General features: G+C 38.7%; 5 protein-coding genes across 6 annotated transcripts; all 5 read right to left on the reverse strand.

The window, feature by feature from the left end:
• Positions 1 to 568: 568 nt before the first annotated feature.
• Positions 569 to 3,630, reverse strand: LOC124221281 (myrosinase 1-like). The gene is made up of 8 exons (XM_046631148.2): positions 3,473 to 3,630; positions 3,299 to 3,399; positions 3,100 to 3,233; positions 2,661 to 2,994; positions 2,206 to 2,542; positions 1,969 to 2,119; positions 1,649 to 1,890; positions 569 to 1,552 (listed from the first exon to the last, which is right to left on the reverse strand). The coding sequence occupies exons 1-8, from the start codon at positions 3,520 to 3,522 to the stop codon at positions 1,393 to 1,395; spliced, it is 1,509 nt and encodes a 502-aa protein (XP_046487104.1). The 5' UTR covers positions 3,523 to 3,630; the 3' UTR covers positions 569 to 1,392.
• Positions 3,631 to 4,601: 971 nt separating this feature from the next.
• Positions 4,602 to 7,174, reverse strand: LOC124221279 (myrosinase 1-like). Its single transcript, XM_046631144.2, has 8 exons — positions 7,086 to 7,174; positions 6,921 to 7,021; positions 6,716 to 6,849; positions 6,298 to 6,631; positions 5,848 to 6,184; positions 5,603 to 5,753; positions 5,276 to 5,517; positions 4,602 to 5,176 (listed from the first exon to the last, which is right to left on the reverse strand). Exons 1-8 carry the CDS (start codon positions 7,133 to 7,135, stop codon positions 5,011 to 5,013), a joined length of 1,515 nt encoding a protein of 504 aa, XP_046487100.1. The 5' UTR covers positions 7,136 to 7,174; the 3' UTR covers positions 4,602 to 5,010.
• Positions 7,175 to 7,757: 583 nt separating this feature from the next.
• Positions 7,758 to 10,257, reverse strand: LOC124221278 (myrosinase 1-like). The gene is made up of 8 exons (XM_046631143.2): positions 10,178 to 10,257; positions 9,851 to 9,951; positions 9,648 to 9,781; positions 9,214 to 9,547; positions 8,752 to 9,088; positions 8,510 to 8,660; positions 8,197 to 8,438; positions 7,758 to 8,098 (listed from the first exon to the last, which is right to left on the reverse strand). The coding sequence occupies exons 1-8, from the start codon at positions 10,222 to 10,224 to the stop codon at positions 7,930 to 7,932; spliced, it is 1,515 nt and encodes a 504-aa protein (XP_046487099.1). The 5' UTR covers positions 10,225 to 10,257; the 3' UTR covers positions 7,758 to 7,929.
• Positions 10,258 to 11,702: 1,445 nt separating this feature from the next.
• Positions 11,703 to 14,241, reverse strand: LOC124221282 (myrosinase 1-like). The gene is made up of 8 exons (XM_046631149.2): positions 14,067 to 14,241; positions 13,885 to 13,985; positions 13,672 to 13,805; positions 13,252 to 13,585; positions 12,802 to 13,138; positions 12,571 to 12,721; positions 12,248 to 12,489; positions 11,703 to 12,134 (listed from the first exon to the last, which is right to left on the reverse strand). Exons 1-8 carry the CDS (start codon positions 14,111 to 14,113, stop codon positions 11,975 to 11,977), a joined length of 1,506 nt encoding a protein of 501 aa, XP_046487105.1. The 5' UTR covers positions 14,114 to 14,241; the 3' UTR covers positions 11,703 to 11,974.
• A 130-nt stretch (positions 14,242 to 14,371) lies between these two features.
• Positions 14,372 to 17,475, reverse strand: LOC124221280 (myrosinase 1-like). 2 transcript variants are annotated; one of them, XM_046631146.2, is made up of 8 exons: positions 16,862 to 17,475; positions 16,684 to 16,790; positions 16,474 to 16,607; positions 16,076 to 16,409; positions 15,679 to 16,015; positions 15,411 to 15,567; positions 14,839 to 15,080; positions 14,372 to 14,748 (listed from the first exon to the last, which is right to left on the reverse strand). In XM_046631146.2, exons 1-8 carry the CDS (start codon positions 16,903 to 16,905, stop codon positions 14,592 to 14,594), a joined length of 1,512 nt encoding a protein of 503 aa, XP_046487102.1. In that variant the 5' UTR covers positions 16,906 to 17,475; the 3' UTR covers positions 14,372 to 14,591. The 2 variants fall into 2 exon arrangements, with proteins under 2 accessions (XP_046487102.1, XP_046487103.1); XM_046631147.2 differs by lacking the exon at positions 16,684 to 16,790 and having other exon boundaries at positions 14,379 to 14,748; positions 16,862 to 17,472.
• Between the last annotated feature and the right edge of the window lie 4,750 nt (positions 17,476 to 22,225).

Raw genomic sequence — 22,225 nt, forward strand, 5'->3', positions numbered from 1 at the left:
CGAATGACGAAGATCGCATCGTTGGTATAAATTGTTATAACATTGTAACGATATTACATGCGAGTCACATAGAATATAAAGTAATTCGTATGTACGCGCCTTAAGCACATACAACGTTTCAAAATAAAGGGCAAACGCTTAACTCTAGGTGTCACGTCGGTCAAGATCACCTATCCGGTGAAATAAGTGTAACTCTCTCTCTCTGCGAGCCGGGGTCGAAGCGAACGGTCGATATAAAGTCTAGTCCTGTCATATTCACATTCTTATAATTTCGTTAACATTTGGGAAAACAAAACAAGCCAAAAAAAAAAAAAAAAAAAATTTGAGACGACGATTCATACAAGAAGTGTAACCCAACGCAATCCCAATCTTTCGGAGCCTGTGAGCCTAAAGAACAAATCCAAATATCTGATCGACGAACGACCACGCAGTATAATCGGTGAAGACCGATTCTATAAAAGGAATATCAAAGAACTTCAACATCCATGATCATCTACGGAGCCGTTAGGCCACCTCTCTTCATCAGAGATATTCCGAGCTAAGTCATCTTTTCATTACTGATTAGTAGGTGGATTGTGCCACAAATCTGTAATAGCCTTCTTAAGTCAGTATTTTATATCTTCGTCTGTTAACTTTATTGTAATCTCACCATAATTTAGAGTCCTTTGTCAGTAGATTCATTCTTTCACTAGAATCATTTTTAAATTTGAACCATAAAGGAAAAGAGAGCCAGTCTTTCGTTAATATGGTACAAAAATTTTACCAGAATAATTATATACAAAACGTCGGTAATCGCATTGAGTAATTTTAACGTGTGAATGAAAGAGTGAATGAGATTTTCTATGATTGCCTGTTCTTTTAAAAGGTTATACCAAAACTCAATAAATCTGTGTTCTACATTGTTTCCTCCTGATTTAATGTATTTTGTTCATTGAATATATCTAGATTTCTAATATAACATAAAATCAAAACGTATCGGTTGAACCTCAAAAAAAAAAAAACCGTTACAACATCTTCATCTGTTTCTACGATTCACACGGCAGAGGCTGATTTCAAGGTTATTTTCTTTATTTACAAACGTAGATCTCGGTGCGATTTACAAAAATAATGTAATCAGGATTACAATTGCGTATAGTCAATGAACGGTTGTATAATTTTCCGATTCAACCTTGATGAGAAAATATACATGAAGCCATTAGTGCGTGGAAAGGAAACAACCTAGTATTTTACGCGAGTGTAGTTCACTCAAAATGCAACTTTAATTGAAGTTGACGAAGAGTGCTACTCGAGAAAATAGGCAGTGTCAGTTTAGAATAAGCCTACATTCTAAAACGATCCTGCACACCAGTATTATCAATATGTACAAGTTCAGGTTTGACATTCATTTATCGATTACTTTTGCCAGGGTAATCTGGTACGAGTGTAGGTACTTGTGGGGACAGATTGGAGCTTACGTTTAGAGAGAACCTTCGTCCACCAGGTTTGCGATAATTTAGCGGTTCTGTTTGTATCAGCGTCGTCAAACTCCACATACGTGATTCCAAATCGTTCCCTGAAACATGAATTGGAAAGGATTATAACATTTTCCAAAAAACTAGAGTGGGCATTTGAATTTGCACGGAGCAGACTCAGTTGAGAATTCACTCACGTGTAACCAGCGCTCCATTCAAAGTTATCCATTATGCTCCAAACAGCGTAGCCTTCGACGTTGCATCCGTCTCGTTTTATCGCTATCAGCATCTCTCTGACGTATTCATAAAAGTAATTAATTCGATCATAATCATCTACTCCATCGGCATCGGAGATCCCGTTCTCCATAACCCATACTGGTGGATTGCTGTATTCATCTCTAATCTGGCGGAACAGCTCGCCAAATCCTGCCGCGTATATCTACGATAACGTGTGATAAAACGTAGTCACAAATATTCACTTTGGAAATTTTTCATAAATGTCCAATCAATAACATACATAAAACCAAGTAGAACCTCCAAGGGGCCAGCTTGGATCAACAGTTACTATCAAACCGTTGTCCGAGTTGTAAATTCCAAGCTCTTCGTCAGGGTCATCATAGACTAACCTTGATGTATAGTGATTGAAACCGAAGTAATCATTGGTACCACTGCAATGTAATATGATGACCATGATGATCCATAATTTTTATCCACAACTTATAAATCCGTGTATTTAAGATTTCGTAAAACTCACTTGATGATTGCTATCCATTCATCTGAAAATTCGGGAAGACGTGACCTTGGGTAACCCTGGAATTTGCTTACCAACGCCACTCTCGTTTTCATGATTTCAGGATAATCCCCAAAGTACAGCGGATGAGCCAGCCATCCAGTGACAAATTGGAACGCGACCTCAGCAGCCTCAGTATAGCTAGAGTTGTATGGCAAGTACGTTATGATAGGAAGTACTATTCCAAGTTTGCCCCCCTGAGCATCACGGAACTCTTCGTCGTACATACGATAAGTTTTAGCATGGGCCTTTAAAACGTTGTGTGCACAGAGATATTTGCCAATACCGGTTATTACTTTGCCTGAAAAAATTAATTACATATAACTATTAGACAACCATTAATTAGAACAAATTCTAGTATAATTACTCGTTGTTTTATCGACGATTATTCACAGTTAAATGAAGAGACTTTATAGTACCTGGAGCGTTAACAGTGTCTTCATAACCATCTGTGCAAAAAGAGTTGGGCTCATTCATGGTTATCCATCTTTTGACGCTGCCTCCAAGTGCCTCGAAAAGAACCCTTGCGTAAGCCACAAACCAGTCTACTATTAGTTCGTTCGTCCATCCCCCCATCTCCTCTATAACTTGTGGATGATCCCAGTGATATATTGTTACAACAGGTTCAATGCCATTCGCCACCAACTCTGCGGTCAAGTTTTTATAGTACTGCAAACCATCTTCGCTGATTACGTTTGTGAAGCCGGTTGGAAGGACGCGTGACCAGCTGACAGAGAATCGATAGAAGTCAAACTGAAATGATACCCGCAAGTGAAAATTGTTTGATCTATCTATTGAAATGCTTCGGTGATCAAAACGAGTCTCGAGTAATTCTGGGTTTCTGAAAAATGGCCTTACTCCGATGGATTTAATCAGCGCCACATCTTCCTTATACTTGTAATACGAATTGCAGGCAACGTCTCCGTTACGTCCATCTCTTATGTACTCGGGATGATTGTGCGTCCAATGGTCCCAAATGTTCTCTCCTTTGTCTGAAGAAATCGAATGACAAGTAATAATATTGTTCAACTTATTTGTACGTAACATGTTTTTTTACCGCTGATATTCCAGGCTCCTTCGACTTGATACGCGGCGCTGGCAGTCCCTATCTTGAATCCACTAGGGAACGTGAGTTTTACGATATCACAGCAGGATATTCTGCAGAAATTCAATGATTAGAAAATTTACAAAATATCTATGTGGTACGACGCAAGACGGGCTAGTTACGGACCTTGTAATCACCGCGCAGAAGATGGTTACTGTGATCACATAACGCTCCATTACATAAATTTTGAGAGGGTTGAACCACTTCGCTCTAGCTTAGATGGTTGGCAATTGCCTTTTTAAGTAGCATTTTGAGCCTTATATCTTGACTGCATATCTAACTTTGTAAGCCACTATAACTTTAGTGATATCAATAAGTCATTGGTAAATCAGATACGACTCATTCGATGATGAAGTCAAGCAGATAATATCTGGTAGGTATACATATATTCACGCGGAATTGAAATTATTTTTCTTAAGGGGGGATTTGCTTTTTTTCCACAAAATTTACAGCTTTTTTAGAATTTTCTAGTGAAGAAACTATGCAATGAATCAATTTAAAATTCGGCATGTAGTTTTATTGTTATTTCATGTATGCACAAAAAATGTCTCCTGCCCTCCCCCTCGTTCACGACGCCCGCGAAACGCCGCAGTCACTGGTGTGCATGATTACTCTCTTCTCAATGATCTGAAACAAAAAAATCAAATACCATATTACTCCATACACATGGAGCCTATCGTTTGATGAATCAAAAAAAAAAAAATTGAGGATACGACTGCTAAAAAAAAATTACCAATTTTTTGTTATAAGAAAAAAACTTTCCAACCTATTGCTTTTTTGATTCATCAAACGATAGCTACATGTGCATGGAATAAAATGGTATCTGATTTTTTTGTTTTAGGTCATTGAGAAGAGAGCAATCATGCACACCAGTGACTGCGGCGTCGTGAACGGGGCGGGGGGGGGGGCGGGGGGCAGGAGGCGCATTCTCGAGAGGATACAATCGAACATTTTTTTGCGCACACATGAAATAACAATAAAACTACATGCCAAATTTTAAATTGACTCATTGCATAGTTTCTTCACTAGAAAATTCGAAAAAAGCAAAAAGTAAATTTTGCGAAAAAAGAGCAAATCCCCCCTTCAGTTCGTACATAAATATCATCTGTTTCATGCTTTGTATTGAATTACCTGCCGAGAGTAAGAAGCTGACATACGAAATAATCATCCTATATTTTTCACTGGGATGAAACGAATTATTGTAGGTAGGTCGCAAAGAACGCAGAGGGGGCCACGATTTGTGTTTATACGTACGTTAAAATTATTTTCTTTATTTATCAAAGATCATCTCGTCACAAATCACCAAAGCCATGTGACGACTAAATAGCTGAAGTTGCGATATATATTCGGTGAGATCGGAAGATCGACTAAATTATTTGTTGATAAAAACTCAACAACCAGATTAAGAAATTGAAATCAACAAATGAGAACAACTCAACCATATGCTTCACGAAATCAAATCTCGCTTTGTATTGCATTTATCTATTGATTATCAATTCCCGGTAGTAGTGGAATATTTCAATCACTTGTTTGGCATGATATCTATACTACTGATAAAATGTACTAGCGTAATTATTAACGTCGCAAAACTTCTTTGATCACAGAATAGTCATTCTTTCGAATGAAAATACTTGCTACAATAAGTTGCGAACACAATTGGTTGATTATTTCTGCCGAGGTAGTAGAGTTCGAGCAGCTGCAGCCGTGTTCGTCGGGACAGACTGGAGCTTACGTTTTGAAAGAACTTTCATCCACCAGTTCTGTGATAATTTGGCAGTTCGATTTGTATCTGCGTCGTCAAATTCCACGTGGGTAATTCCAAATCGTTCTCTGCAAACGAAACATAACAGCAATTATAGAAATTGATGTGAAATCAGCAGAAAAAGGATTGCCAAGCGTAAAGCAAAGCAAGGCTAACAATCGTCTTACGTATAACCAGCGTGCCATTCGAAATTATCTAATATGCTCCAAACAGTGTAGGCTTCGACGTTGCAGCCATCGCGTTTCAAGGCTATCAGCATTTCTTTTATGTAATCGTAATAATAGCTAATCCGTTCGTAATCGTCCAACTGTCCCGAGTCGGAGTAGCCGTTTTCTGTAATCCATACCGGGGGATTATTGTATTCATCTCTAATCCATCGAAGCAGAACACCGAATCCCGGGGGATATACCTGTGATAATAACAGTACTTGATCGGATGTCCGAATTCATATTTCTACAAGAATAGTAGGTACAGTAAATAGATTTTTTCGTTACATAAAACCAATCAGAAGCCGTCGCTGGCCAGCTGAAATCGATGGTACGTATTACACCACTGTCGATTCTATAGACGCCGAGTTCTTCGGCTGGATCAGGGTAAACCAGATTGGTAGAGTAATGGTTCACGCCAAAATAGTCATTTGTTCCACTGTAAAATGATGATAACAGAATCAGAGACCTTTGAAACTCGCTGAAGGGTAGACACATTAGCGATTCATACTGAGTGAACGTCTGAGACTGACTTTATAATGGCTATCCACTCATCGGAAAATTCTGGCAGTCGTGAACGTGGATAACCCTGATATTCACTGACCAAGGCCACTCTAGTTTTCATAACTTCCGGATAGTCCCCGAAGTAGAGTGGATGCGCCATCCATCCACAGTTGAATTGAAACGCGGTTTCCACAGACTCCGTATCGCTGGAATTTGTGGCTACGTATGATGCGAGAGCTAATACAATGCTGACTTCACCTTGCTGGCTTTCCCGAAATTCTTCATCGTACATACGATACGTTTTCGCGTGAGCTTTCAGAACGTTGTGTCCGCACAGATACTTCCCGATACCGGATATCACTTTTCCTAAAATGCGAGACATAGCTAGCACATATTCGTTTGCAGAACTGAGGCTCAATCCTAGAATACGTCACTCTCATCCATATACTTTAAATATAATTATAGACTTTCTCGCATACCTGGGGCTTTCGTGGTGCCTTCGTAACCAGCCTCGCAGAAGGTGTCTGGTTCGTTAATAGTTATCCATCTTTTGACGCTGTCTCCTAGTGCTTCAAATAGTATCCTAGCGTAAGCCACGAACCAGTCGACTATCAGTTCGTTTGTCCATCCTCCCATATTCTCTATAACTTGCGGATGATCCCAGTGATATATTGTCACGACGGGTTCGATTCCGTTAGCAACTAATTCTGCTGTTAAGTTTTTGTAATATTGCAGCCCATCTTCGCTAATCACGTTCGCAAACCCGGTTGGAAGCACGCGTGACCAACTAATAGAGAACCGGTAGTAATCGAACTGAAAAATAGGAGAATACAGAAATCCGACGCATTTCAATCAATTTGCCGACAATTATCATTTGAATTGATGACGAGATTATACTCCGATATTTTTGATAAGTGCCACGTCCTCCTTGTACTTGTAGTAAGAATTGCAGGCAACGTCTCCGTTCCGTCCATCGGTTATCAACTCCGGATGATTATGTGTCCAATGATCCCAAACATTTTCCCCTTTATCTGGAATGATCAACGTATGCTTGCACGAAATATTCAAAGAATTCCAAATCGGTGAATGCATTGACCCTCACCGCTGACATTCCAGGCTCCTTCCACTTGATAGGAGGCACTGGCAGTTCCTATGCGAAATCCGCTTGGAAATGTGAGCTTGACGACATCGCAGCAGGATATCCTGCAAACATGAAAGGTAATGAAAAATTCATAAAAAAAAAACAAAGGAATAGCTCAATACACACCGTGTGATAATTGCGCAGAAAATAGTCAGTGCGATAAAGTAATGCTTCATAACAGAAATGTGGCGTGTGGCGAGCTCACTCTGGCTTAGTTCATCAGCAATTACCTTATCAATTAGAAATTTCAGCCTTTTATTTCCATCGGAACCTCTTATATGTTCAGCCGTGATAATTCATTGTTGTCGTAATAGTATTAACGTGTCATAGCCTCATCAGATGTGGCTAAGCTCATTATGAGTGAAGCGAAGTAAGTCCTAACGACGCCTGGCATAACATAGTTGACCGACTTGAGTCAAGTCAAGGCACGTGAACTGACTGAAACTTCTTCTCAAATTTTACAAATTGATGCAATAGATCCTGCATTAATCATAGTTCACGTAGGCCAAAAGCTGTGATGCATGACTGCTGTCGGATATGTGATCTTCGTCGGTGACTTGAAAAATGTACTGATGATAAGGCTAGTTTCTTTATAAGTGAATGTACCGTTCACTATATCTACAAAAATTTCGCAGTTTAAATTATTACAACACTATGCTTTGCTACTATTTGACAACGTAAATTCACTGAAAAACATGTAATGGTAGAATAGAAAAGAATAGAATTTTATTACCATGGGATAGTGTCTCCTATCTGATATCACATCAGTATACTCTATAATATAATACACTGATAAAATTCAAGACATAGCAAAAAAATTTATTGATACATGTTGCGTATGACACTTCGTGATGTATTTTCGATGTGACACATTTACCACTGGAACATTCGTATGAAGAGCATCGTTTTCTTGGTCTGATTTTTAATATATTATTGATAATTGCAATATCTCGGCAGCAAGTGTTCACAGTCATTTCTGCCAAGGTAGCCTGGTACGAGTGTTGGTGCTGGTGGTTGATGTAGGGACCGACTGAAGCTTGCGTTTCGACAGAACTTTTTTCCACCAGGCCTGTGATAATTTGGTGGTTCTATTCGTATCAGCGTCGTCAAACTCCACTCGGATAATACCAAATCGATTTCTGAAAAATTGGTGGTGGAAAACCGTTATATGGTTTTTTTTACATAAAATCGGAGAATCGATTGTACGGAAAGTTAACCAAGCCGCGAGCTTACTCACGTATAACCATCAGACCATTCAAAATTATCGAGAATGCTCCAAACAGCGTATCCTTCGACGTTGCATCCATCTCGCTTAACAGCAATCAACATCTCTTTCAAATATTCGTAATAGTAGCTGATTCGTTCGTAATCTTCTAAGTTGTCGGTGTCAGAGTAGCCATTTTCCATAATCCACGTCGATGGATTACCGTACTCATCCCGAATCTTGCGAAGCAGATAACCGAATCCCTCAGGATATACCTATAATGGAAACGTTCCTGATTAGTACTTCATACAGTACTGTTGGAGCAAGTATGCTATTAATAACGTACGTAAAACCAAGATGAAGACGCCACGGGCCAGCTCGAATCAACAACACTTATCAAACCACTGTCGGAGTTGTAAATTCCAAGTTTTTCGTCAGGGTCATTATATACAAATCTGGACGTGTAATGATTTAAACCAAAATAATCACTCGTACCACTATAAAAGAACAAGAAAAGGTGATGCGTTCTATGATCAGAATTTTCTAAGTATCGGACGTACTTCCGTACATGCAGTGCCAAGTTCTCACTTGATAATGGCTTTCCATTCGTCCGAAAATTCTGGAAGACGTGACCTGGGGTATCCCTGAGATTCACTAACCAATGCTACTCTGGTCTTCATGATTTCTGGATAATCCCCAAAATAGATAGGGTGTGCCATCCACCCGCAGTTGAACTGAAACCCGGTTTCGGCCGCGTCCGCATAGCTGGAGTTGTATGGCAAATGTCCCGAAAGAGGAAGTACAATACCAATCACGCCGCCTTGGCTGTCTCGAAACTCTTCCTCGTACATGCGATAAGTTTTGGCGTGGGCTTTCAAAACGTTGTGTCCGCAAAGGTACTTCCCGATACCTGTTATCACTTTTCCTAAAAAGTAAGTCATGGTTCAAACATGAGAATCAGTTAGCTAAATGAAAAACTCATCTGCTTATTTTTCGTTGTATCAATAGCTCTTGAAATTCTAGTAAAACTCAAAAAGGACTCTCCCATACCCGGGGCAAGTCTCGTGCTTTCATAGCCATCCCCACAGAAAGAATCAGGTTCATTTATGGTTACCCATCTTTTCACACTGCCTCCAAGTGCTTCGAACAGAACCCTGGCGTAAGCTACGAACCAGTCGACTATCAGTTCGTTCGTCCATCCCCCCATCTCCTCTATAACTTGCGGATGATCCCAGTGATATATCGTGACAACAGGTTCAATACCGTTAGCTACTAACTCCGCGGTCAAGTTTTTGTAGTATTGCAAGCCATCTTCACTGATTACGTTGGCGAACCCGGTTGGAAGGACGCGCGACCAACTGACGGAGAATCGATAGAAGTCGAACTGAAAAGTTTAGTATATCAAGATGCCCGTTACACGATGCGTGATGTTTTAATAACCGAAACGAACAGTGAGCACATTTTTTTCGATATTATCAACGTACTCCAGTGGATTTGATAAGTTCCACATCCTCCTTGTACTTGTAGTAAGAATTGCAGGCAACATCTCCATTACGTCCTTCAGATATAATTTCAGGATAGTGATGCGTATAGTAATCCCAAACGTTTTCTCCCTTGTCTGCAGGAAAATAAATGTTAAATTGGGGTATGATTCGGACAATTGATGTGAAGCATAAGTGATAATTACCGCTGACATTCCAGGCTCCTTCGATTTGATACGCCGCGCTGGCAGCTCCTAGACTGAAGCCACTCGGGAAAGTTAGCTTGACGACATCACAGCAGCATACCCTATAAGAGGATTTCATTAGGAGCAAGTTTATAAAATACTTACATCTAGTCTTGGTATTATTTTAATCGAACGAATCTGAGCACCTTGTTTGGCAATGGCTTTTATATTTACAAATAATTCGTATACCTAGATATAGATGCAATTACACTCGTCAATCAGATATTTTGGTGTTGCTACTCGAGTTTTTCTTTAAATTTATTTCACATAAGTCCACCAAATACTTACGTACTGATAATCGCACAGATAATCGTCGCTATCGAGCAACGTTTCATTGTGTCACTGTGACAAGGTACCTGCACATTCACTATAGGACGTTAACGGTTTACTTTCGACGAAAAACTTTTGGCTTTATATAGCACCTATCACCAATTGTACCAATAAGTTGGTATCGGAATATTATAACATCTTGACAACAGATTAATTCTTCCATCCCAATGACTGGTTTATCATCGAATCTTAATATATTACGTCATCATTGGCAATGCCACGGTAGACCCGGTTGTCGGCTGCAATATACACAGCAGTATTTTATGTAATATGATAAATAGAGCATTACAATCTATCTCAACCTTCAATTAATTCAAATGCAAGAACCAATGTTAAAACTTTATGATCTTACGTGCAATCTTGTAGCTTTTGTAGATATCATCTCAGAACACTATACTTACGAAATTTAATGAACCTACTGGCTGAGCCAGTACATGATCAGTGACTAGTGTGGGTGAAAATTTGAATAACTCCATACACAGTGGCACCTTGTGGCCGTGGTGGGCCAGCTTGAATGGAAGGTCATACCGTGACAGACACAGACCAAAAAATATCAACATTCAATTCGGATTCCAACTACAAATTCAGATTCGTGAGCAGCGATCCAACCAATTCAAGTGCAAATTTTCATCATAATCGATATGTTTTTTTTTTTAGCACATTGAATTCGCAAAAATCAAATTTTGCAAATGTGACTTTAGATTCATCATCAGCGACTTCGACGGCCTTAAAATATCAATTTCTATTCGGCTCCGTTCACCCATTCTCAAGACATCATTATTTTTATTTCATTTTTTGTAAATTTGTTATTTGAATAATTCACCCTTTGATATTAGAATGAAGACCTTATCATACCCGGTGCAATTTGTATGCTTTCGTAGCCTCAGATTTTTCAAAACTTTCAAAACTCAGATTTTTTGGATCTGATCTTCTGGGATGAGAATGATTGTCCTTGTACTTTTTTGAAAAATTGGCAATTTGAAAAATCTATCAGTTGGTCCTTCAGTGTTCCTAAATACAATCCAATGAAGCTGTTTGAATGACCCATACATATTATCAATGTATAAACCCTGAAATTTCCGACACTGGTAAGCTATAATCGCAGTCAAATCGGACTATTCAAATCTTTATTACGTAAAAGTTTCTGCAGCTGTAGATAGAATGCGACATTATCGTATCGTCTAGATTTTCAAACGGAACTCAGCGATACAACATAGTATGCGTATATTTTTTAGCCTGACGAGATTTCTCTATTCGGCAAAGGATTTATTTCCGTAGTATTGCTGGTAAGGTACAAAATTCAAACTCGTATTAGCCTAGAGAATTCATTTGTTGGCCCGACGCACGAATTGCCACATTATATACTTCATATATGCATATTTTGAACTACGGTTAGGTTAATACCTAACGTATCAAATGCAAGCGAATACTTATGGCGTGAATAATGATTGGAAATGCCCATTTTCACGCGCAAGGATCCAGAAAAGATTGCTACAGTCTTTATGCAATAGGTGAAACCAAATTTGAAGTTGTTTATTTTTTTTATTTCATAAACTTTTCCTCGTCATGATTTGCAAAACTGACGAACTGGAAAACTTTTGAACACTGAACAATGATTCAGATGCCTCGAAGAATAACTAAATAAGTTTAAGAACTTCAGCAGTTACATTTGCACGCTTAATAAATATGTCGTTTCATTGCGTTACTCTTTCAAAATATTGGTAATTACAAATGCTTATAAATAAGTATGAACATTTACTTCTGCCAAGGTAGCAGGTATCGAGTCGTGGTGCTTGTCGGGACAGCCTGGAGCTTTCGCTTAGAAAGGACCTTAGCCCACCAAGCCTGAGACAATTTGGCAGTTCTGTTCGTATCGGTATCATCGAACTCTACGTAGGTGATTCCAAATCGTTCGCTGAAAAAAAAAAAAAAACGAACGATAATCATGAATCGCACAACTTTAATAAGACGAAGAGAGGGCCGCCGTTGACTTCATGTATAAGTATATAAAACAGCGCGTTTACTCACGTATAGCCGGCGTGCCACTCAAAGTTGTCCAAGATACTCCAAACCGCGTAACCCTGCACATTGCACCCGTCTCGCTTGATAGCTATCAGCATTTCTCTCAAGTATTCGTAGTAATAACTAATCCTGTCGTAATCATCTAAAATACCGGAATCAGAGAAACCGTTTTCCGTTACCCACACAGGCGGATTGTTGTATTCGTCTCTGATTTTGCGAAGCAGAGTACCAAATCCTGACGGATTCACCTGCAGTGAAAACATGTGATAACTATTTGAAAGTGATATTCGATTGAGGAATGATGCATGAGAATCTTGAGTTTTGCTCACGTAGAACCAATCCGAAGCCGTGGCAGCCCAAGTTGGATCAACAGTGAATATTAGGCCCTTGTCAGAGTTGTAAATTCCATCCTCCTCATCGGGATCATCGTAGACGAGCTGGGATGTGTAATGATTCACACCAAAGTAATCGTTAGTCCCACTGCGAAGTGGAGAAGATTATGTTACGATGATCTTGAACTGTTCAGGCATTTACGCAAGGATATATTTTTGGAAACTGACTTGATAATAGCTATCCATTCGTCTGAGAATTCCGGAAGACGTGACCTCGGGTAACCTTGATATTCACTGACCAAGGCCACTCTCGTCTTCATTATTTCCGGATAATCGCCAAAGTAGATAGGATGCGCCATCCAGCCACAGGAAAACTGGAACGCAGTTTCCGCGGCGTCCAAATAACTGGAGTTGTATGGCAAGAACGAAATAAGAGGAAGTACAATGCCAACCTCCCCGTTCTGAGTATCTCGAAACTTCTCGTCGTACAAGCGATAAGTTTTCGCATGAGCCTTCAGAACGTTGTGCCCACAAAGGTAAGTACCGACACCTGTTAATAATTTGCCTGTAATTTGAAAAAACGTTATTGGGAATGGCTATTTGTCGGTGTAAAACAGACTTTTGTCATATATGTGTCGTTTTTCAGCTATCCGAACTGAACCAAGGATTTTTCTATACCAGGTGCTTTTCGGACGCCTTCATAACCGTCGACACAGAAGGAATCAGGCTCGTTGATTGTTATCCATCTCTTCACACTGTCTCCCAGTGCTTCAAATATAACCTCAGCGTAATCGACGAACCAGTCGACTATTAGTTCATTGGTCCATCCTCCCATGTCCTCTATCACTTGCGGGTGATCCCAGTGATATATCGTCACGACTGGCTCGATACCGTTCTCAACCAATTCTGCGGTCAAATTTTTGTAGTACTGCAGCCCATCTTCACTGATTACGTTTGTGAAGCCTGTTGGAAGTACGCGTGACCAGCTGATGGAGAATCGATAAAAGTCAAACTAAAAGAATAGTAAGATGAGAATATTCATTCAATTTCATCTTTTTTTTAATGGTCAACGGCCGTTCTTTTCTCACAAGAACGTACTCCAAGGGATTTGATGAGCTGCACATCCTCCTTGTATTTGTAGTAAGAATTACATGCAACGTCTCCGTTCCGTCCGTCTGTTATCAATTCTGGACGATTGTGCGTGAAATAATCCCAAACGTTTTCCCCTTTGTCTGCAAAAATTGTAAGCATTAATCAAGATATGGTCAAATAATACTTCAAAACCTAATTACACGTAACACGACTAGTTACCGCTGACATTCCAGGCTCCTTCGACCTGGTAAGAGGCGCTGGCCGTTCCTAAGCTGAATCCACTTGGAAACGTGAGCTTCACGACATCGCAGCAAAATGTTCTGTGGGAATTGGACAGCGAAAAAAAAAAATTACCGAATATGGAAGTTGCACATTAAAATATCCATTTCGTGGATACTCACATTTGTATAATCGCGAAGATAATCGCCACGATCAAGTAACGCTCCATTGTGTAATGGAGCGTTTTTGTAGGTTTGTCTAACTTAATGAATTACTTACTGGCTTCGCAAGCGACATTGTTCTCTTTAAATAGTATCGATGCGTCTCTTAGTTCATATCACAGGCGATCGGTATCACTATAATAACGTATATATTTTGTGAAAAGAGATCGATATTTGAGGTAAGATTTGGTTTTGTGATATCTCTGATTCGTCAGCTGGAGAGTTACAAGCCTGATAAGTATATTTTTCATGATTATTTCATTACTGTTATTCCCTTAGGATGAAATATTATAATATTATAAAATTAATTATTATTCCCTTAGGATTTTAAGCGTTGTATTAATTTCATAAGCGCAATCCAATACGATCGTTAGTTTTTTTATTTAATCACGTCTTCAAATTTTTTTCCGCGGGATTCTTAATTAAAGATGTAAGGCAGTATTTAGTGAATCATCCAGTATTTTTTCTTGCGCTGCGAAACCATATTCATTGATGATTCGTCGTCGTGTTGACGGAGGGCGACGGAATTGGCAGCTGCAGTTGTCTCATACGCATCACGTTTTGCAGCCAGGTGAACGAAAGCTTCGGGGTTCTCTCGCGCCCTGGACTGGTCATATTAACGTTAATAAGCCCGAAGGTGTGCCTGGAAGAGAGACGACCCTCAATGACATTATATCCACATAGGCCCACTATTTCCGTGGTGCACTGAACTTCAAAACTGATTTTCACTCACTGGTAACCACTACTCCATTCAAAATTGTCCAATAAACTCCAGAACGTGTATCTCTGAACGTTACAACCGTCACGTTTTACGGCTTTTAAGAGCTCCTTTAAGTACAAGTAGTGATACTTTATTCGTTGGTGATCATGCACTTTATTATTGTCCGAAAATCCATTTTCCGTAATGTATACAGGTGGATTGTTATACTCGCTTTTAATTTTTCGCAGCAACGAGCTGAAGCCCTCTGGAATAATCTGAAATTTGAAAATTAACATTCTATAATGACATTTACTCAATGCTATAAAATTTCCGGAAATGTTTTTGAATGCATATGACAACTGAATATATTCTCAACAATGTTTTGGACATAAATTCGATACATCTTATGACACGTACATTTAATCATGTATACGACATGCATAACCGTATCATATGATCCGCATTTATCAATTACGTGAATCACGCAATTTGCAGAATAGAATACATGTGTTCATGAATTTTCCGCACATATACTTTTCTATGCGGGCATTTTCGAGTAGCAAATTGTTTGATATCAAATGGTTAATAGAGCAGTGAGTCATTACATGAATCCATTTCAACGATCCCGCCTCCCATCTCGGATCACTTCTTACTAATAGGCCCGAATCGTGAAGCACAAACGAACCATTTTGTTTTGTAGTTGTTGGAAACCCCACAAGGAATGACGTGTAGTGATTGAGACCAAAGAAATCCGCTGTGCCCCTGAAACCAATGACCCAAAATTATTAATAGTTTAAAAGTAAACGGTGAAGTACGTGAAAAACGTAGACTTTCGTCTAGACATTTTTTTTTGACTTATCTATCTTTGCTCACTTTATGTATCGTATCCATTCGGGGGAAAATTGTGGAAGTCGAGATTCCGACAAGCCTTCATCACTGCTCAATTGGGCCACCCTACTCTTCATTACCTGATGATAATCGCCAACGAATATAGGGTGAGATATCCAGCCGCATCTGAATTGGTAAGCTAATTCCAAGGGTAACGTTTCACCTTCAGTCTCAGGCAAGTATCCATCGCAATGGGAGACAATGCCAAGCTTTCCGTTTTGGATAGAGCGATACTTCTCATCGTACAAACGATACGCCTTTGCGTGAGCCTTCAACATGTTATGCCCGCACGTATACGTTCCGGCAGTGCCCAAATCTCTACCTAAAGTTAGAAGAAGCGCCCGTACAAATTTTCCAGGAAATGTTTTTACGTTTTACGTACCTGGCGCGATAATGCCGCTGCCGTATCCCTGGAAACAGAGGATTTGCGGCTCGTTGATGGTCAGAAAAGTCTTGACCTTTGGTCCCAGTTCTCTGTAGAGTACTTCCGCGTACTCCGCGAACCACGTCGCCATCGACTCGTTCATCCAACCTCCCATATCCTCCAGAACTTGGGGATGGTCCCAATGGTACATGGTCACGATAGGTTCTATGCCGTTGGCCACTAGCTCATCAATCAAATTGTGATAGTACTGAATACCTTCTTGGTTGATCGAATCTGCTGATCCATTGGGGAGTACGCGAGCCCAACTTATCGAGAGTCGGTAATAGTCGAGCTGTGAAATTGACACGTCTTTGAGATAATTTGCCGCAACAGTTTCCAACGTTCTAGTGACTTACTCCCAGCCTCTTGACCATTTTCACATCGTCCTTGTATTTGTGATAGGAGTTGGAGGCTGTGTCGCCGTTACTCTGATCCTCGATCTTCCATGGCATGTTGTGCACAAAATTGTCCCAGACGCTCTCACCCTTGTCTGGTAAAAACGAAAATCACGTTATATGCGAAAAAATTAACCAATTTGCAACGTCAATGAGATTTGAAGTAGGTACTGCTGATATTCCAAGCTCCTTCGATTTGGTAGGCTGCTCCGCCGACGCCGATTTTCAATCCAGTCGGAAATTTTAAATACAGATTTTCGTCATCTTGCGTTGACAATCTGTAATAACCGAATTATCCTTCGTTCGCCGTATGATATCCTGATGAAATGAATACACAACGATTGCTCACCTATGCGTTAGGACCAGGAAGACAAATATGAAACTCTTTTTCATGTTGAGCAGCTCGCCAACTCTTTCGGAATGCGCCTTTCACTAATCACAAACCTTCCGATAGGCGAGTTGTTTCATTCGAACGAATGAATTGTCACGTGATTGTGTGCGACATAAGTTATCACGAGCGAACCAACAAATGACGACCAGTACCTTGATAATATGATGCAACCACAGCATCCCACTTACTTAACTTGTATCAACGAAAATTCACTGATACCCAGCTGTTTGGTATACTACTGGAAGAATCAGTGCATATGCTCTGACGGTTCAGTAACTTTTCACTGATATTTCGCTGATTTCCAGGGTATATGCACTGGTTTCTCCAGTGGTATACTTATAGCTGGGAATCAGTGAATTTTCGCTGATTCTAGAGAGCATCCCATTCTCAAGCAGATTTTGAGAGGGGTAAAGTTGTCAAGTTAGCTAAGCTTCTAGCCTATTTTCAGCTGTCCACTCCCTCGTTAGTTACTCAATAAGCGAATGAAGGACTTTTCCATCTCAGGACTACCTGCAAAAGTTGATGCTGGAGTTCGGTGAATTGTTTGATGCCGTTAGGATACGAGGGAACCACAAGTGGCCAACAAAATCTTGTTCCATAACTAATTCAATAAATTCTTTTGCCAACCACTTCACAGGTATTTGAGAGTGGCGCGAATATTGATTGACTGATTTTTTATTTCAATGCAGCGATGCAGGTTGAGTTTCATAATGAACTTCAGATCATTGAATTTTAGAGCTGTGATGATTGATGTGATGATCGCCGAGTGCTTCTAGCAAGGCCTGTAGTGATTCATTGACATGAAATGCTTTGCCCCTTCGAGGTCACGAATTTAAATATGACAGGGATAGGATTTCTCCGAATAATAGAAAAAGGGTGATTTTGGAGATGTGTAATATTGCGATTCGTAACAACACTGTGAGAGCCTCAGATCGGACACATATAATCTAAGCAACTTATATTACAATTTAGTTTCCAAGAAACGTAGTAAGTCATACCTTTTTCCTCTCTTCTTTCCTTGCTCTTGTAATTTAGTCTTGTTTTTTAGTGTTCAGAACTGTTTATTTTTATTTTATTTTTTTATTTTCTAGCAATAAAATACAACTTTGAGGAGATCCCCCGCCAAAGAATCGAAACCGCAGCCAATAATTTCTGCTTATATATGCTTATATAACTTATCTATTGACCTTCGACACCAAAAGAACTTTGGCCGTAAAATCTGATACCCTGCTCACTGTCGTGAATATTCCATATCTGAAATACTTTATCAGAAGACGATGATGTTACGCATAAACTTATAATGGAATTAAATTGATGACTTTGGTGAAGTTTGAGGCTAGCTTGCCTTGACGACGTGACATCGAATCAGTTTGCTCAAATACCTGTATACCAGTACGTGAAATCGCGCAACCTTTTACTTATTGGTTTATCTTCTCAATAACATCATTAGTATGTTTGGGGTTCAATGGCAAAGCTGCTTTTATTTAGTCGCTCAACTACAACTTATAAAACTTGCATTAGTTTCAACCGAGTGTCTACGATTGTCGGGAAAGAAGATGGTTTAGAGCGATATCATTTTCTGAACGATCGTTCCATTCTACAAAGCAACGAATATACTCGTATAGGCTGAAAAATAGATAGAGTCGTTACGGGACGAAAAAAGAACAGTTTCTTTGTATTTCTCGAGTTGAAACAGAGCCGAATACCGAAGATTTAGACCTTGTTCTCTCTTATTTTAACGGAGGGGAAAAGCGGGATCTGAAAATTGCTTTCTTGCAGACGGAGTGGTGTATATGTATGTATATGAGGCATTCCACCTCAAACCGACCTACGCCTGACCCTGACCATCAGGAATTTCATTTATATTTAAGTATGGTGCAGAGTGTACGAAAAAATCATCTTGCACCGAGTTTTCAATTTTTTAGACGATGGGTATGATTTTTACTCCTCGCAAAAACACAAAAACCCAATTTTTTAATGAACAGGTTTAATCGATTGGGTTTAAATTTTTCTTACAAATGTTTTGGTAAAAAACGAAAATTTTAAGACCAAGATGGAAGTGGACAAGATATTCGTTTAGAATCTACGGGCGAAACAAATAACTCGGAAGTGAGAAAAATCAAAATAAATATAAATTCTATTAACTATTTGAGAAAAATTCATTCGTTTTCTCTCACTTTCGAATTACTTATTACGCCTGTAGCTTCTAAATCAATAGCTTGCCCACTTTGATCTTCATCTAAAATTTTTTGTATTTTCACAAAAACTTGAAGATAAAAATTTGAAGCCAATCGATTTTGGCCATCGTTTCGATAATTGGGTTTTCGTGTTTTTTGAAGCAGTAGAATTATACTCGTCGTCCAAGAAATCTAAAACTCGGTCAAATATGATTGAAGACTACACTATACATAAAAAAAAAAAAAAAAAAAACTGAATAAATAAATCGCCGATGATGAAACGAAGTTCAGAAGTAGGTCGGTTTGGGTGGAATGCCTCGTATAGTATCAACCTACGTTCCCTCGTTTCTAATTTATGAAAACTCCAGCGTGTAGCGACGCGTAAGGATTTATGATTTTATATTAAAAAACAAACAGTACGGAACATTAGGGATTACCAAGAGTATAATATGAGCCAGTGTGTTCTTACCTGGAGATACCGAACGTGGGAGGAATGAAAACAATTTTATAAAGGTGGAGGAAATTATCATCCCTATCGTCCTTATTCTCGGTGTAATTGGATAAACAGATTCGAAATTAATTCCAATAAGCTCTGAGACAAAGAAATGAGAGATTCACGATTTCCTCTCACTTTCGAATATCATAAGCATATTACTTCATAACTCCTTGTACAAACAGCCATGAATATATTATGACGGTCTGGGTTGAGGTATTAGTTTAAACCAATACGCAACACAATTTTGAGGCGAAATCTAACACCGACACCTAAAATAAAAACCTAAATTTTGGAATAACACTGAATTACTATCAAGTTGCGGCCAAGTTCGAAACAGAGCTGACTTTCTGGAATAAAATTTAGAACGTAAATTTTTTTTTAAAGTACGCCGTTCAAGAATTGCGTTACACTATTTACGCAAGATTCTTCCGTTGGCGGTAATTGAAATACTGTCTCGTTCGGTGAGGATCAAATATGCTCTGATAATCATCTACTAGGATTTTGGAATTGATTATTGTTTTCTACAGTTTTAGACTATTCTGGTATATTATGAGTTCCGCTTTATCCTCGATTTGAATAGACGCTATTGCTGTAAAATTAAATTCTTTGAAATGTATTCCCCGTTTAATCGCTTCAAGCTTGCAAAATTTCACCCTTTTACCGTGCTCTGCCTAGTTCTTTAGTTGTTTGAAAATTTTTCTCCTTGGCATCTGTAGTGTGGTTTCATGGGAAATGTGTAAGAGAAAGTTTTGGACGGATAATTCACCAAAGCCAAATAAGGCGCCGGCGGATACACTAAAATGGGTATGGAGACTGTAACGGTTTTTTTTTTTTTGAGGTTCAACCGATACGTTTTGATTTTATGTTATATTAGAAATCTAGATATATTCAATGAACAAAATACATTAAATCAGGAGGAAACAATGTAGAACACAGATTTATTGAGTTTTGGTATAACCTTTTAAAAGAACAGGCAATCATAGAAAATCTCATTCACTCTTTCATTCACACGTTAAAATTACTCAATGCGATTACCGACGTTTTGTATATAATTATTCTGGTAAAATTTTTGTACCATATTAACGAAAGACTGGCTCTCTTTTCCTTTATGGTTCAAATTTAAAAATGATTCTAGTGAAAGAATGAATCTACTGACAAAGGACTCTAAATTATGGTGAGATTACAATAAAGTTAACAGACGAAGATATAAAATACTGACTTAAGAAGGCTATTACAGATTTGTGGCACAATCCACCTACTAATCAGTAATGAAAAGATGACTTAGCTCGGAATATCTCTGATGAAGAGAGGTGGCCTAACGGCTCCGTAGATGATCATGGATGTTGAAGTTCTTTGATATTCCTTTTATAGAATCGGTCTTCACCGATTATACTGCGTGGTCGTTCGTCGATCAGATATTTGGATTTGTTCTTTAGGCTCACAGGCTCCGAAAGATTGGGATTGCGTTGGGTTACACTTCTTGTATGAATCGTCGTCTCAAATTTTTTTTTTTTTTTTTGGCTTGTTTTGTTTTCCCAAATGTTAACGAAATTATAAGAATGTGAATATGACAGGACTAGACTTTATATCGACCGTTCGCTTCGACCCCGGCTCGCAGAGAGAGAGAGTTACACTTATTTCACCGGATAGGTGATCTTGACCGACGTGACACCTAGAGTTAAGCGTTTGCCCTTTATTTTGAAACGTTGTATGTGCTTAAGGCGCGTACATACGAATTACTTTATATTCTATGTGACTCGCATGTAATATCGTTACATCACCCCCCCCATTTTCGAGATTGTTGTGAGAACGAAAATATCGAAAATTACTCGTTATCCTATATTTGCAGTAAAATCTAAAAACCTCTCTTTAAATTACTTCTTACTTATCAATCATTCAATCCATTCATCCTTCATCATTCATCATTAAAATTATCATTTTAAAATCTAATCACATTTTCTTTTAGCAAACATTTTGTTTAACTGGACTTACATCTAAAAAATTCTATAATCTATGCATGTTGGACTTATTAGAACATTTGAAGGATTCATGACGAGTTTTTCGTGAATTTTCATTACAAAAAATTATCTGTTATTTAGCACTTGGATTTGTGGGCTGATAATATTTGCGTAAACTCACACGATTGAAAGTTCCCAAGTTTTTGTTTTTATTTTTTGTATCTATTAAATTATATGCATTTTCATTAACTTTTTTGTTTATTTTGTACGGACCTTTAAACAAATGGAAGAATTTGTGTGTTAATTTATCGATAGCGGAGGATGGATATGGTACACGTAGTAAAACTAGATCTCCTTCATTTAAAATTACAGTTGAAATTGATTTTTGATTCCGGCTTCTATATTCAAAATTTTTCTTCAAGTTTTCTTTGGCTAACAATATTTTAATATCGTGACTATTTTCAATTCTGTCTGGAAATTTTACAATTTTTGTTAATTCATCATGCGCTGTTTTATTAAAATGAAGTTCGTATGGAATAAAACCGGTGCTATGGTGTGTTGTTAAATTTAATAATTTTTCGATTTCTTTGACATATTTTGCCCATCTAGTATGCTTATCATTGCAGAAGGTACGGAAAAATCTCCCCAGTTCTCTCATCACTCGTTCAGTAGGATTGGATTGTGGGTGTCT

Source organism: Neodiprion pinetum, chromosome 6 (genome assembly GCF_021155775.2).
Source record: "Neodiprion pinetum isolate iyNeoPine1 chromosome 6, iyNeoPine1.2, whole genome shotgun sequence".
Lineage (NCBI taxonomy): Eukaryota > Metazoa > Arthropoda > Insecta > Hymenoptera > Diprionidae > Neodiprion > Neodiprion pinetum.